Source organism: Miscanthus floridulus, chromosome 1 (genome assembly GCF_019320115.1).
Source record: "Miscanthus floridulus cultivar M001 chromosome 1, ASM1932011v1, whole genome shotgun sequence".
NCBI lineage: Eukaryota > Viridiplantae > Streptophyta > Magnoliopsida > Poales > Poaceae > Miscanthus > Miscanthus floridulus.
In genome coordinates this window covers 41,821,153-41,834,758 of record NC_089580.1, presented here as the reverse complement: position 1 = coordinate 41,834,758, position 13,606 = coordinate 41,821,153, and the positions used below count along the sequence as shown (strand labels likewise).

Below are 13,606 nucleotides of genomic sequence, written 5' to 3'. Positions count from 1 at the left end.
TTATCCTATCCGCTGTACAGCGTTTAAAAGCTTGACCAAATTACAACAAGGACCCTTCTGTTTTAGTTATTCCAGAACAGAACAAAAACTCTAGAAAAAAGAAAGAAAGAGAAAAGGATGCATTTCGCATAATTTATTTCATTACAATACCTCTGAAACCAAACAAAATCAGTAGCATTTTAAACGGTTGTAATATATACAGTACAGTCTACTACTAAAATTAATTAATATGAGCAAAATTAGGCATAGGCCTCGGAAAATTAGACCAGCCTTGGCAACCGAACAGCAACTGACGAAGCTCCCATTGTCGAAAGAATGCAAGAATTAAGAGTGGCATTATATTTTCTTGATGGAAAAAGTCTACATCACCACTTAACTATATAGGGTGGACTATTTCACCCCTCAAACTATAAAACCAGATTTTCTATCACTGAACTTTTTGAAACCGATCAAATGACCCCCCGAGCGGTTTTGGACGGTGGTTTGCTACAGTGATGGTGATTTTGTCTTTTTTCTTTTTATTTATTTTCTCTGAATCTTTGAAAAATCATAGTAAATAACAGAAAAATCATAAAAATAGAAAATTCAATTTTGTTGGACTCCACATGAGTAAATCTACACAGTGAACATATAATATGGTATGTTTTAGTACAAAGTTTTTGTTATAGCTTTAGATCTATGTTTTCTGTAAATAATTGGAATAATTCATAGCTGCAACTTCCGTGGTCCAATTGTGGTTTTTATGATGGACTAATTATTGTATACTTGAACTGTAGTAAAAATCTCATACTTAGTATGAGATTTTTACTACAGCTCAAGCATACAATAATTAGCATACCATAAAATTTTACCACAATTAGACCATAGAAGCTGCACCTATAAATTATTCCAATTAATTACAGAAAAACATAGATCTAAAGCTACAGCAAAAACTTTATACTAAAACATACCATATTATATTTTCATTGTGTAGATTTACTCATATGGAGTCCAACAAAATTGGATTTTCTATTTTATAATTTTTCTGTGATTTACTATAATTTCTCAAAGATTTAGTGGAAATAAATAAAAAAGAAAAAGACAAAAACCACCATTACGGTAGCAAAACCACCGTCCAAAACCGCTTAGGGGGGTTATTTGCCCTGTTTTGGAAAGTTCAGGGGTAGAAAATCCGATTTTATAGTTAGAGTATGAAGTAGTCCACCATGAATAGTAGGGGGCTTATGTAGACTTTTTCCTTTTCTTTAAAGAGGGCAATGTATCGTAAAACAAAGGGAATGCAAACTTCTGAAGTTTGGTAGAATTAGAGTACTGTATCTTTATTCTGAGGTACAAGTACAAACAGTCAAACATGTTTTTTTTTATCGAATACGCAGGAGAGCTGCGTATCATTGCATTAAGAATCAGAGTTGTAAAATACAACACGCACAAACATAGTTACATGGTACATAGAGAATGGTGCGCCAAGAATGCGAATACTGCAGAATTCCTGCATATGCTTGTTCAGCAACTTCAGCTCACACTACTCTAACAGATACAGTTCCATTAGTATTTGGAACTAAGAGTGCAATCTCTTCATCAATGAAGCTAGGGTGCACCTTCTGCATCCACTATCCAAACTCAAAACTATAAGTAGTAGGTATTCAAGCACAGGATGGATAACCCACAGGGTTACGCATTCAAGCAACCACCTCAGTTTCAACAGCAGTGGAAGAAAGAAGAACATCAGACTCAGACCAATCCTGACCATCCCATATCTCAGGTAAAGCTTCCTTCATGTTATGAATGCTCTCCAAAGCATGGTCAGCCCCCGGAACAAGTGTCGGTCTGCCAACCTGCAAAATTCAGAAAATTTTCTGTTCAGGTTTTCCCTTTGAACATGAATGACGGCTGATGTGGAATTTTAGACCATGAACGGTGTCTTACAATCACAGTATGGAAGCCTGCGGCCTTTCCTGAAGCTATGTTCCGAGTGCTGTCGTCAAAAAATATCTGAAAAATAGATTATTAGCATGTAAAATTTCCAGTGCGGCATTCCTTCTTGTTAGAACGTGTTCTTTTTCATATTTCACAGACGAGAATCCTTACTGTTTTCTTGGGATCAACATTTGCAATCCGAATTACAGCTTCCATGGCTTCAATGGAGGGCTTGCAAAGGATAGGCGATATGGGTCTGAACCCATCTGATTCATTCAGATCAACCAAGTTGGGAGATGTTTCATCTGGGAACAGCATGCTGTTCTGGAACTCGCTCAGACCATTGCAAGGATTCAGTGTCTCAAAGCAAATTACAAAATCGAAGCAACCCTGTAAACCCAGTCTGCGCAGAGCTTCCTCCGCATGAGCTTTGTCAGAATTTGTGAATACCTGCAGTAACCAAATGTAGGTTGATAAAAATGCTCACCGCGACCATTTTTCCAAATATATCATTTCAGAATACAGCAAGAAAACAGAAACTAGTTGCTTTTCGTACTATTTTTCTCTGTGGAATTGAGAGTAGGAAGGTCCTCAAAACAGGGTCAGGCCTCAGATTGTGATATGGCAAGGTACCATGAACAGTTGCATGAAACTCATCATTATCAAATTCATAGCCTAATGCCTGCAGAGAATAACGATCGCACGATTAGAAAAGAGAAGAAAATATAGGACAAGTCAATGTAAAGATTCAACAAACGACTAATGGAACATGAGTTGTACCTTAAGGCCAGCCATTGTGGTGCCATATTCCTTGTACAGGTCCAGGCACATATCTGCAATATGGCTTTCTTCAATATGCAGATGGTGCCGCATATAATCTGGTGGCCAAATTTCAAAGTTGCAGTCTCCTCAACATTTGCAGACAATAAACGCCTCATAAAGCATGAAGCTGTGGAAAATGACCAGTATCATTACCCACCTTGTATGTTTTTGCGACAAGCTAGATTGATGCCAGCGCTGAAGGGATACAAAGTGTCATTAAGATCTGAAAATGAAATAGAAAACGTCATTATTTTATTGTATCACAAGATGAAGAAATAAATGCAGCAACAATTTCTCGGGATTTTTAAAAGCAGGGAACACACCAAACAGCAAGCACTCGTACTTCGGTCTTTCAAGAATAGACTCCATCTTCAACAGTCAAAAGCTGCAAAAAGTTTTCCCAAATTAACTGAGACCAGTTTTCAGAATAGCTATTATTTGAGAACTGAAATATTTTATATAAAGGATGCAAGTTTTGGATGTAACTCCATCAAATAACTCCTGAGTTAATATTTTTCTGGATGAAACTCCTAAGGGTTTATTTGAGCAAACAGGGTTTATTAATTATAGCGTAACTCCTGTTATAAGTATTAAACACATCCACTAACTCCACCGCAGTTCCACAAATGTGCAAACCAACCAACCTGTGCAAACTTGGAAACTACCGATCAGGACCATTGGATGCTGATCCAATGGATGGGGCGAGGGGGCTTAAGCGCAAAAAAAAAGGACGGCGGGTGGGGGGTTTAAGCGCAAAAAAATCCCACCTCTCACCCCATTCATTGGATCAGCATCCAGTGGTCCTGATTGGTAGTTTCCAAGTTTGCACAGGTTAGTTGGTTTCCATCTGATACGTTGCCCAGATAAAATATTAGTAATAATTCACATTTTCACCTATAAAAACCAGTTGTTCCTCCCACTCCTAGACCAGCAACCCATTCCAATCCACTACCTGCTTACACAATAAACGACCATCACCAAACCATGAACAAATGGCCAAGCTCACCAGCCTCACAACCCTCCTCCTTGTTGCCATGGCCATGGCCACCATCTCGTCCGTCCACAGCACCTGCACTCTTGAGAGAGTGGATCAAGTGACCATCCTGGAGCCTTCGACGGTGGCGAAGCCCCCGAAGCCCCCCTCGTCCACGTTGTTGGAAGTTGAGGCCCTGCTCCCTTTCGATGGCCTGTTTGAAGAAGCAGCAGACGGCCCCATTGCAGACGGGTACCGTGCAACTGATTGCACTCGCAAGACACCGGCGTTTGGGCCCTAAGCAACACGGCCTATCATAGTTGGGTTGTCACATGTAGTGAGCACGGGCAGCTAGCATTACTAAGTTTGTGCCAACCATGTAAACGATCTTCAAGGAATGATAAGCAAGAATAATGGGATGTGATACTGCTAAATTTACTTGTCATGGATAGAAGACTGAGAATTACAATAGTATGACTTGTTTACAGCAAGGTCAACCAAAATGTAATATGTACTGATTCCATTTTGTCACAAGGGAAGGGAGGAACAAGGACATTGCGCGCATCAATTAGAACGAACTCTTTTCACTGTTTTCCTTTTACTAATTTCTGGTTGTGATATTCAAGACCCGTATGGTGCTTAGAGGGAAATTTTGATGCTCCTGGTGAGCAGTTTATATGGCAAAGGAAAAGGGTTCTCCATGAATGTGGATTTTAGATCCTTCTGTTGACTTTTGTTTTGTCAAGCATTTCTCAGATGATCCAGTATGTGCGATGAGAGGCTTAAGGGCAAGACCCATAGTCACATAACAGAAGTGGAGATGTATCCCCACACCCTATTGGCTGCCTGAAGAATGAAGCAGTTGGTGTTGTCTGCAGGAGTGAAGATGATCACTTTCTAGATGCAAGTGCTGTTTTCCATGGTCTGACATGCTTCCTAGATGCAATTTGAAGCTACTTCTATTTTTTCCCTTGGACAAGAGGAGACTTATCTCATTGCATATAGCCATATACACAGATAGAAAGTCTGTTTAAATGCCGATTCGACAGCTTCAGTTAGTTTTAGGAATGCCTTAGTTTTATACTTTTACTTTGAAGTTACTTCTGAAAACTTACACTCGGAGTTGATGATGGTACTGCTCAGTTCACTATCACAAAAGAATGTCCGACTCTAGCAGCAGGAACAAGGTACAGGGCATTTCAAAGGAGAACTGTAGAAGGATAAAGTAACAGACGAAAGCAGAACAGCGGACAAGAAGGTTACCTTCAAAATGCAAGGACTTGAAGTTGAAGGCTTCTGGCAAGGACTTGAAGTTGAAGGCTTCTGAATCTCCGATGAATGGTGTTGGAGCCGTTGCTTCTGGTGCTGTACTTATAGCAGCCCAAAGCTCTCCACATGCAGAACAGTTATGCAGCTGCCTTAGTAGATTGATTGATGGCATATTGGCATGATATTCAGCATTTGAACTATCCAGAAGCCAATTTGCCTGTAGCTTTCCATCAACGCAAGGATGCCTCTTTCCTTCCACAGAAGAAAGCAGGGGTGGTGTTCAACCTTGAAGGCCCGCATATCCTCACAAGTCAGAACTGCATGGCAGGTACCTAAAAAAGTGGCATGAGAATATATTGTAATTATTGAAAGCACCAAAGAATATTACAAGCATCTTCTTGAAAAATCCTAGACTTCGGCAAAGTTGTTGAGAAACAGGTCCACTTAGTAGTACTTTATGCCATTCCTACTCTGTTGTTTATCCAGCAGCCTCTGTTGAATTCATAGAGAATGGGAGAGAACACGAATAATAAAAGGTATGGCAAATCAGGCGTATCCATGGCTCCAAGTTAGCACATACGTCATTTGCCATAGTTTGTGTGGTCCAATGGTTACTCAATTGGAATAACCACCTTCAGAGGAATGTTCCAGTGTTCTGGTACAAAGGGTACTTACCAACTCATTGAATATTATGAGCATTTCATACTAGTTTACAACCTCTACACGACATGATAAAACAGCCCACAAATTGAAAAAAAAATACTTTATAAAAAATGGTAATTACACCATCCATACAATGCTATCACATTAAAGTCAAGGACACTTCTGCCAGTTTATCCTCTCAGCATGGGCTTAAAAACACCTTTCTGAGAACTCAGGATATTGCCAAAAGGTATCAAATCCTTGAAGGCCAGCAAGGAAAGGTCAACCGGTGTAGCGGTAACCAGCATTAGCTGTCGACGATGAACTGCAGTAGTTGATTAACTACGTTACAACATAAATGGAAAGATTACAATAGTAGCATGAGATTAACATATTATAAGTGAGCATCCTTTCATGTAGCTGCAGCTACAGCTTCGATCTATCTTCTCATAAACCAGAGCAGCTACAGATTTAGACAAAAGAGAGAGCATAAGGCATTCCATGAAATCCTGATTGTCTGCCCAGCATAAATGGCTTTGAGCTACCATATCTGAAACCAGAGCTTGAACTCTTGCATACTTGTGGAGATGACCTGACCTTCAGACTTTGTCCTGGAGAACCTAGAATGCATTTGGGTTCCTGTTATGAGTTGAATATGAATGAATTAGAAATGGAACAGTGTGGCGTCCTTTCTTAGTTTTTAGAACTTTAAACAAATACCTGGCTAAAAAAATCAAAGAGTAAGAGAAAAGACACAATCGATAATGCAAATAGGTCAACTAGTCCACACCACACAAAGTGCTTACCCAGTAGCATGGAATATGAGACGGAACTATGGAAGAGAGGAGAGAAATGTGTGTTTGACTAGAGATACTCAATAGAAATGTTAACTTTCTCTAAATTCAAATTTTAGTTCAGTAAAAACATTGAAGATACTCAATCGAAATGTTAACTTTGTCTGTTTCAAAGGCAAATACATACTTCTCAAGTGACAATAGCAGCTATATTATGAACTTTAGTAAACCAAAATTACACAAATAATCTGCACAGCATTTCTTTGCACAATAGCAATGCAAATCCGTGACTAAGGAAAATGAAACACAAGCAAAGGATGAAGTCTAAAATCATGCAAAACAACTGTACAGAAAAAAAAAAGGTTTCCAACAATAGATTTTTAGATCTGCACCTTCTCAGTATGAGATCCTGGTAAGCTAGCAACTGGTGTCAAATGCTTCAATCTGGCACAAACAAAAAAGATAGCATTTTAGATATGTATGGATGATTCTCCAATCTCCATGAGATAACATGGAGACTGCAAACTCACCTGCCTGGGGAATACCTATCCCTTGCAGCCTTTATCTTTTCTACTGCCTAATGAAAGAAGGCACAGATTATTCCATGAAATCAACCATTTGGTGTTAGGATAGTTAGTGAAATACAATAAATAACACATGCCTTTGTTACCCTATCAGAACTGAAACTGTTTTCTGTTGACAAGAAATCCATAAGGCCCTGAACACGGAAAGCAAAGCATGCTTAGCTTGTGAAACAATAGGAGTCATGTCATGTACTATGGTCTATCAATGAAAACCTCCGAGTCTGGTGAGGTCCACGTGAAATCTGGAATTCTTGCACAAACATTAGGTTCCTTAAACAAGGTCCGAACTTCCTGGTAAGGCCAGTCTTCTGGAACACTGAATCTACAGATCCAAAAAGAACATGCACAGTAAGACCAGCATGTCAAGATCACTCAGAGAATAACATGGTAATCAAGAAAACCATGCCAGTAGCACCAACTCCTGAGTACAACCTACTTCCTACATGCAGATTTTATATTTCTTAGGTATAAACAGTGTAACAAAGAAGCTACAGAAATATAAACTGGTTAATGACCGAGCTTTTAAATAATTAATTAATCTTTGATGTATTTTTTAAAGTTGTACTCCAGGCAGTCATCAAGGACTGGTCAGACTGAAAGGCAAACAGTTCTCAGACAGATAAAATCTGCAACTACTTGACAGCATAGCAGCTTTTGCTGTTACAAACTGCAGATTTTAGTAGATACATTTTGTGGCATGACCACATGTTGACCTAATGCCCCCTAGCAGAAGCACATAGCTTAAACAGCATGGTGACATAGCAAAAGGGGCAGTAGCAGAGTGCAGGATAGCAACAGAAGCTGTGCAGCAGGACGCAGACCGGTGGTATTATAATCAGAGGCATTAGGAGACATTAGTGGTGTAAAACGCTTGCTGTGCAGTGTATAACATAGCAGCATAATAAAAAAATTGTTTTCTTCTCAGTATTATATGGGGGGAAATGTGACTTGCAAAAAAGGCAATTCGAAAAATTTGCGGCCCTGTTAACACTCACAAGGCACACATAATCCAACGCTATTCACGTTAAGCATATGTTAGCATGTCCATATAACATAACATCATTGTCGCCATTGAAAAGGCATTTGGCATTCCACTGCATACATTATCATTTCATGGAGTTCAAAAAATGTGTACTTTTCTGGCAAAGTAGCAATGCGACTCACTAGACAGGATTTGAGTGAACATGTGACTGAATGTATAAGACAAGGACTATCTCATCCAAACATACCTCGTCTGGTTCAGATTTTGCAGAACTTCTTCTATGCAACCATGCTGACGAATGAGTTTCAAGGCTCTTTGTCCCCCGATACCTACGAACAGAAGAATATGACAGTTACAAGAAAATTTAAATACCTTATAGATTACAGTGCGGTGATGAATGTTGTTGGTTAGAAGATTGTTCAGATTGTAGATAACATATGTCACCAAACTATCAGCCTAAAGCAAAGATACTATAAAACAAACTTGGAGCTTGAAGTGACATTGATTCAGGATTTAGTCAACAGAAGGAAATTACAGAAAATATAATTGAGCCTAAAACCTAAAGCCTGGGATATTTGGCTTCCACAGTTTATTGCTGCTAAATTTGGGGCAGCGTATATGTTTTTTATCGAACACGCAAGAGAGCTGCGTATCATTTCATTATATTTAGAAAGGTCTGAAATACAGGGGAAGATATCCACAACAACACTCACACGCACAAAAACACCCACAGCACTCTAGAAGAAAAGAACAAAACTGAAAATAAAGAACGCAGCGTTTATGTTAAAGCCCCATGAAATGAGCAGGTGAACAACTAGAAGAACTAGTCAAGGGAACCACAATCTCTTAATAGAAGCTATTTACTGAATCATATGATGAGTTTAATCTAATGAAAATACCTTTAATATTCTCACAGTAATCACATCCACTAAGGATACACAAGTCAATGAACTGATCCATCGTGAGTCCAAGTTCTTCCAAAACCTGGAAAATCATAAAGAATGGCTAAGACACTAAAGGATAAAAGAAGATAAAGAAAATATGTGATGATACCTTTGACACATCAAATTCTGTCACAGGAGATTTCTTATAACCAAGGTCAGTTAAGTGACGAAGAAACCTTCGGGCACCAAAAGTCAGTGAGTCCATGTCCTCTGAAGCTACAGCATAAACCTGGCATTCACAACTCAGAATGAAATAAAAAATAAAATTATGCTAAGATACAGGAATTAACTTGGTATACCTGGTGATTTTCACAAAGTGCTGCACACTGTGCTTCAGCCTCCCCTGGTGCCTGTGGAAGTGATCAGGAAACTTAATTACTTATTACCTTTTTTCTCGAACACGCAGGAGAGCTATGTGTAATTCCATAAAAAGGTAGAAGCGGTCCAATTACATGCCGGTTCCACGGCTTGGGCTAGTTTTTCAAAGGATTTGTGGTCTTTTCCCTTATTACCTATGATTCTATAACAGTACGAGATCACAAAGACCAGGTACCATGCTTGCATTGCTGCCATCAAATCAGAGTACAGAATGTGGTCCAGACAGAAGAATCACACCCGCACCCGATCAAAAAATCAAATTGTGTTTTTCTCCGTAGTGATAATATCTATATCATGTGTGGGCAGCTATTGATTGCCAAAGTTTACATATCAACGTGTGCAATGCGTAGCAATGGTCTATTTGTACTAGTTAAAGCCCAATCTTAACAGCAAATAAGTTTAAATCGATACCAAAAAGACATCTTATTTTCAGTTAAGCCATCTGCTTAATCCCCATCAGCAAGAGACTTGGCTAAGCTTACCTAAAAAGTTTCTAGAGCCCTAAGCTCATAAACCTAGAGGGCTGACTCATGAGTTCAACTTGAAATGTAGTCCCTCAGGCCATGTATCTATGGTGTTTAAAAACTGTATACTATTAGAGATATGTAGAGTGAAGGGCGGGCCTGGTGCAAGCGGTAGAGTCTTACCGCCTGTAACCGGAAGGTCCCGGGTTCGAGTCGCGGTCTCCTCGCATTACACAGGCGAGGGTAAGGCTTGCCACTGACACCCTTCCCCAGACCCCGCACAGAGCGGGAGCTCTCTGCACTGGGTACGCCCTTTATTAGAGATATGTAGAGTCTAGAGATATGTATGTATTTTAAGCATTCCTAATATTCCACCTCGGTCACAAGCTCAAAACAGCCCTCATTAAATTGTCTCCCAAGGCTCAAGCGCTTTAGAGAGGAGCATCGAAGTATTTCCCTGCATGCTTAATCTGTGCTAAAAATCTCAGGAACGCTAATATACAAGACAGAGGGAATGGCTTAAACTTGTCTGAGAAGCCATACAAATAGGAGTTAACCAAACGCTTAAAGCATCCTAGTGCAAAACCATTCTTTAAGTTCAAAAGACTATCAATATCCTACTGACCCCCCTTGGCACTGGAAGAAGACATCAATAAACGGCAGTAGCTGATCTGTATAGAAAAGTAAAGAAAAACAACTTAACCGACAGATGGACAAAAGCAATAATGATACCTCAACTACAGGGACGCCCATCAATCTTAACAGCCTCTTGCAGTCATCATTGTGCTTTCTTGTAACCTGGAAAGGGAAGGCAGAAATCACAGTACATGCTCAGAATGACTCCACAAGTTAACAAAAAATAGTACTAACACTCTCAATTTGCTTAAAAGGCTTAAACCGTTTTGCTAAAGAGACTCCAAATGACATATTTCATGCAAGACTAGAAGGTTGCTTCATCTGATATAAATTCAAGGACACTGTTCATTGCTTATTTCTTGAAAGAGTATGATCATTACCTTGACAGTTCTTTTACTAAATTTTTCAATTGCATCCTCATCCCCAATCTGTAATGCAATTGGCACTTTAGAAATCCATCAAAAACAATGAAAAAGATAAACAAGGTCGGTAAGAAAGCTCTAAAACTACATTGAGGACCAACTAACCTCCATAGCTCTGTTAAGATCTTGGGTAGCATCATCCCTCTTCAAGGGCCTAAATAATAGCAAATATCAGAAATGTGTCTATTGAGATTTAATAGTGAATATGGGCAAAGAAATAATTTGACGCATACCTTTTTGCAAGCTCCTTTTTCTTCATTTCAGGTGGCTCACCATCAAAAACAAATCTAGCATAAAAGCTCAGCACAGTCAGCACAAGTAAGCTAACTGCAAATAGTTGACAAGGACCACAGGAATGCAAGAAGCTTACACGGGCTTTATCCCTGCTTCTAACATTCTTACTGTCCGGTTCAACATACCCTGCAGATGACTACACAGTTCACAGAGATAGAAAGTTAAATAAGCTGGATAATGATCAGACCACAGGCAGGGCAAGCAATATTTCTTGCCTTGTGATTTCACCAGCATCATTGGTCAGAAGCTCTGATCCTTTCCTTCCAACCACGATCTGCAGAAATTAACGACACATTTGATATGAATCAAATGAAAACTAGACAGAAACACTATAGTCCTATGACCCAATAAACAGTTAAATACAATAATACAAATGCCTGCACATGTTAATAGCATGAAACTTTGAGAGAACAAAAATTGTGCCGCGGTTTTGAAAATTGAAATTCTGCCAACAACATTAACCTATGAAACTTTTTTTTTTCACGGCCATGCCGAAGCACGTATTTCATTAAGAAGAAAGAAATCAAGAACCGTTACTGAAAAGTGGTGAGCCTAGGCTTAAAGTCGAACTCGACAAGACAAGAAGCACTAGGTGTTATTTACATGATTGATTTGCGACTGTAACAAACAATTATGTTTGTATGCATGCACGTAATACAGCAGATGCCGAATGTAACAGAACGTAGCAGTTGGCTCAAACATTTTGTACCCCTATGAACCAACATAGGCATAAATCTCCAAACTGACTGTGCTTCCCACAACAGCAACAGGCAGGAGGAGAAATCACACGTGCTATCATACCAAATTTGAAACCAGGAACACTCCGCAGGACACATCATCACATCATCGGAGAAATCCAACCCAGCCGCAATACAATCCTCAGCACTGGACTGTACCCAGATGCAACGACGACTCACGACATGAGTAAACGGCCGCAGGAAACTGAAGCCAAGGGCCGAACAGACAGAGGGGGCGAGCTGGCGTGAGGGCTCACGAGGAACTGGTAGATGCTGAGGCTGGCGTCGACGGCGATGACGCGGCCGCGGTAGTCCTCCACCCGCCGCTGCACCGCGGCTCTCGGCGCGTGCTCCGCCAGCAGCTTCGTCAACCCCTAGAGCGCGCCACGAGCACAGAGACCGTTACATCGAGAGCCCAAGGGCCAAATTGCAGCTGTGAATCACCAACCCCTGCAGGAGAGTACCTTGATTCCCATGGAGGTCGGAATCGGCGGCGCTGGCAAGGACGGCGAACCAATGCGCCGCCGCGAAGGCTGTGTTTCCCGCTTCGGGACAGGAGCCGGAAAGTCGGGAAGGGGTGCGGTATGTGGATTTTGGTCCGCTTCTCTTATAAACTTTTTCAGGTTGCTTTTCACGACAAATTAGATAGAATATTATTTCGGTTTGTTTTTTTTAGCAAAGCGAACGGGACGAAGAAATTTTTGTGAAAATCCGTTTTTCTTTCCCAAACTTTAAAACCGGGTAAAACATCTCCCTCAACTTTTTAAAACCGTTCATCTTACCTCCCGACCTTGTTATAACCGGTTTTGAAGTCAGTTTTATCTTTATCTTTTTTATTTATTTCGCCGAATTTTTAAAAAATTATAGTAAATCATACAAAAATCATAAAATAGAAAATTTAATTTTATTGGATTCCACATGAGTAGATCTACATAGTAAACATATAATATGGTATAATTTAATACAAAGTTTTACCGTCGCTTTAGATCTATGCTTTTCTGTAATTAAATAGAATAATTCATAACTGTAGTTTCTATGGTCCAATTATGGTGAATTTTTTATGGTGGACTAATTATTGTATACTTAAACTGTACTAAAAATTTCATACTCATTGGATCATATATAACTTAGTTATAGATTTTATTTAGGTTTATGCTTGTTAAATATAAATAAATCTACAACTAAGCTAAGCTATACATGATCGAATGAGTACGAAATTTTTACTACAGTTCAATCATACAATAATTAGCTCACCATAAAAATTTCATCACAATTGGATCATAGAACTGCAGCTAATAATTATTCTAATTAATTACATAAAAGCATAGATATAAAGTCACAACAAAAACTTTATACTAAAAATATCATTTTATATGTTCACTGTGTAGATTTACTCATGGAGTCCAAAAAAAATTAGATTTTCCATTTTATGATTTTTTTTCTATGATTTACTATAATTTTTTAAAGATTCAGCCAAAATAAATAAAAAAGAAAAAGACAAAACCACCTTCAAACTGCTTATAACATGGCCAGGGAGGTAAGATGAACGGTTTTAAAAGTTGAAGGAGGTGTTTTGCCCGGTTTTAGAGTTTAGGGAAGAAAAGCGGACTTTCACGAAAGTTGAGGGAGATAATATGAACTTTTTCCGTGGATAAAATCAGCAGGTTTGGGCTGTGCTTTTCCTTGCATTTTAGAGAAGGTTAGAGAAGGAAAAGAATGCTTGGGTTGTGCCTCCGTAGCTTTATTCA

At 39.3% G+C, this 13,606-nt stretch overlaps 2 protein-coding genes across 7 annotated transcripts; both read right to left on the bottom strand.

Annotated features, from left to right (window-relative positions):
- Positions 1-1,371: 1,371 nt before the first annotated feature.
- Positions 1,372-5,071, bottom strand: LOC136498185 (uncharacterized protein C24B11.05-like). 3 transcript variants are annotated; one of them, XM_066494167.1, is made up of 8 exons: positions 4,976-5,071; positions 3,063-3,124; positions 2,897-2,962; positions 2,698-2,795; positions 2,474-2,599; positions 2,089-2,367; positions 1,927-1,992; positions 1,372-1,835 (listed from the first exon to the last, which is right to left on the bottom strand). In XM_066494167.1, the coding sequence occupies exons 2-8, from the start codon at positions 3,106-3,108 to the stop codon at positions 1,680-1,682; spliced, it is 837 nt and encodes a 278-aa protein (XP_066350264.1). In that variant the 5' UTR covers positions 3,109-3,124; positions 4,976-5,071; the 3' UTR covers positions 1,372-1,679. The 3 variants fall into 3 exon arrangements, with proteins under 3 accessions (XP_066350264.1, XP_066350371.1, XP_066350314.1); XM_066494274.1 differs by lacking the exon at positions 4,976-5,071 and adding an exon at positions 4,828-4,844; XM_066494217.1 differs by lacking the exon at positions 4,976-5,071 and having other exon boundaries at positions 3,063-3,361.
- A 93-nt stretch (positions 5,072-5,164) lies between these two features.
- LOC136497935 (flap endonuclease 1-B) lies at positions 5,165-12,474 on the bottom strand. Of its 4 annotated transcripts, none has more exons than XM_066493938.1 (17): positions 12,323-12,474; positions 12,116-12,232; positions 11,337-11,395; positions 11,198-11,257; positions 11,061-11,114; positions 10,933-10,981; positions 10,786-10,833; positions 10,502-10,567; positions 9,227-9,277; positions 9,037-9,156; positions 8,883-8,967; positions 8,231-8,312; positions 7,215-7,323; positions 7,088-7,135; positions 6,948-6,994; positions 6,810-6,861; positions 5,165-6,262 (listed from the first exon to the last, which is right to left on the bottom strand). In XM_066493938.1, the coding sequence occupies exons 1-17, from the start codon at positions 12,332-12,334 to the stop codon at positions 6,095-6,097; spliced, it is 1,227 nt and encodes a 408-aa protein (XP_066350035.1). In that variant the 5' UTR covers positions 12,335-12,474; the 3' UTR covers positions 5,165-6,094. The 4 variants fall into 4 exon arrangements, with proteins under 4 accessions (XP_066350035.1, XP_066350100.1, XP_066349969.1 ...); XM_066493872.1 differs by having other exon boundaries at positions 5,166-6,262; positions 6,948-6,990; positions 7,075-7,135; XM_066494003.1 differs by lacking the exon at positions 11,198-11,257 and having other exon boundaries at positions 6,948-6,990; positions 7,075-7,135.
- Between the last annotated feature and the right edge of the window lie 1,132 nt (positions 12,475-13,606).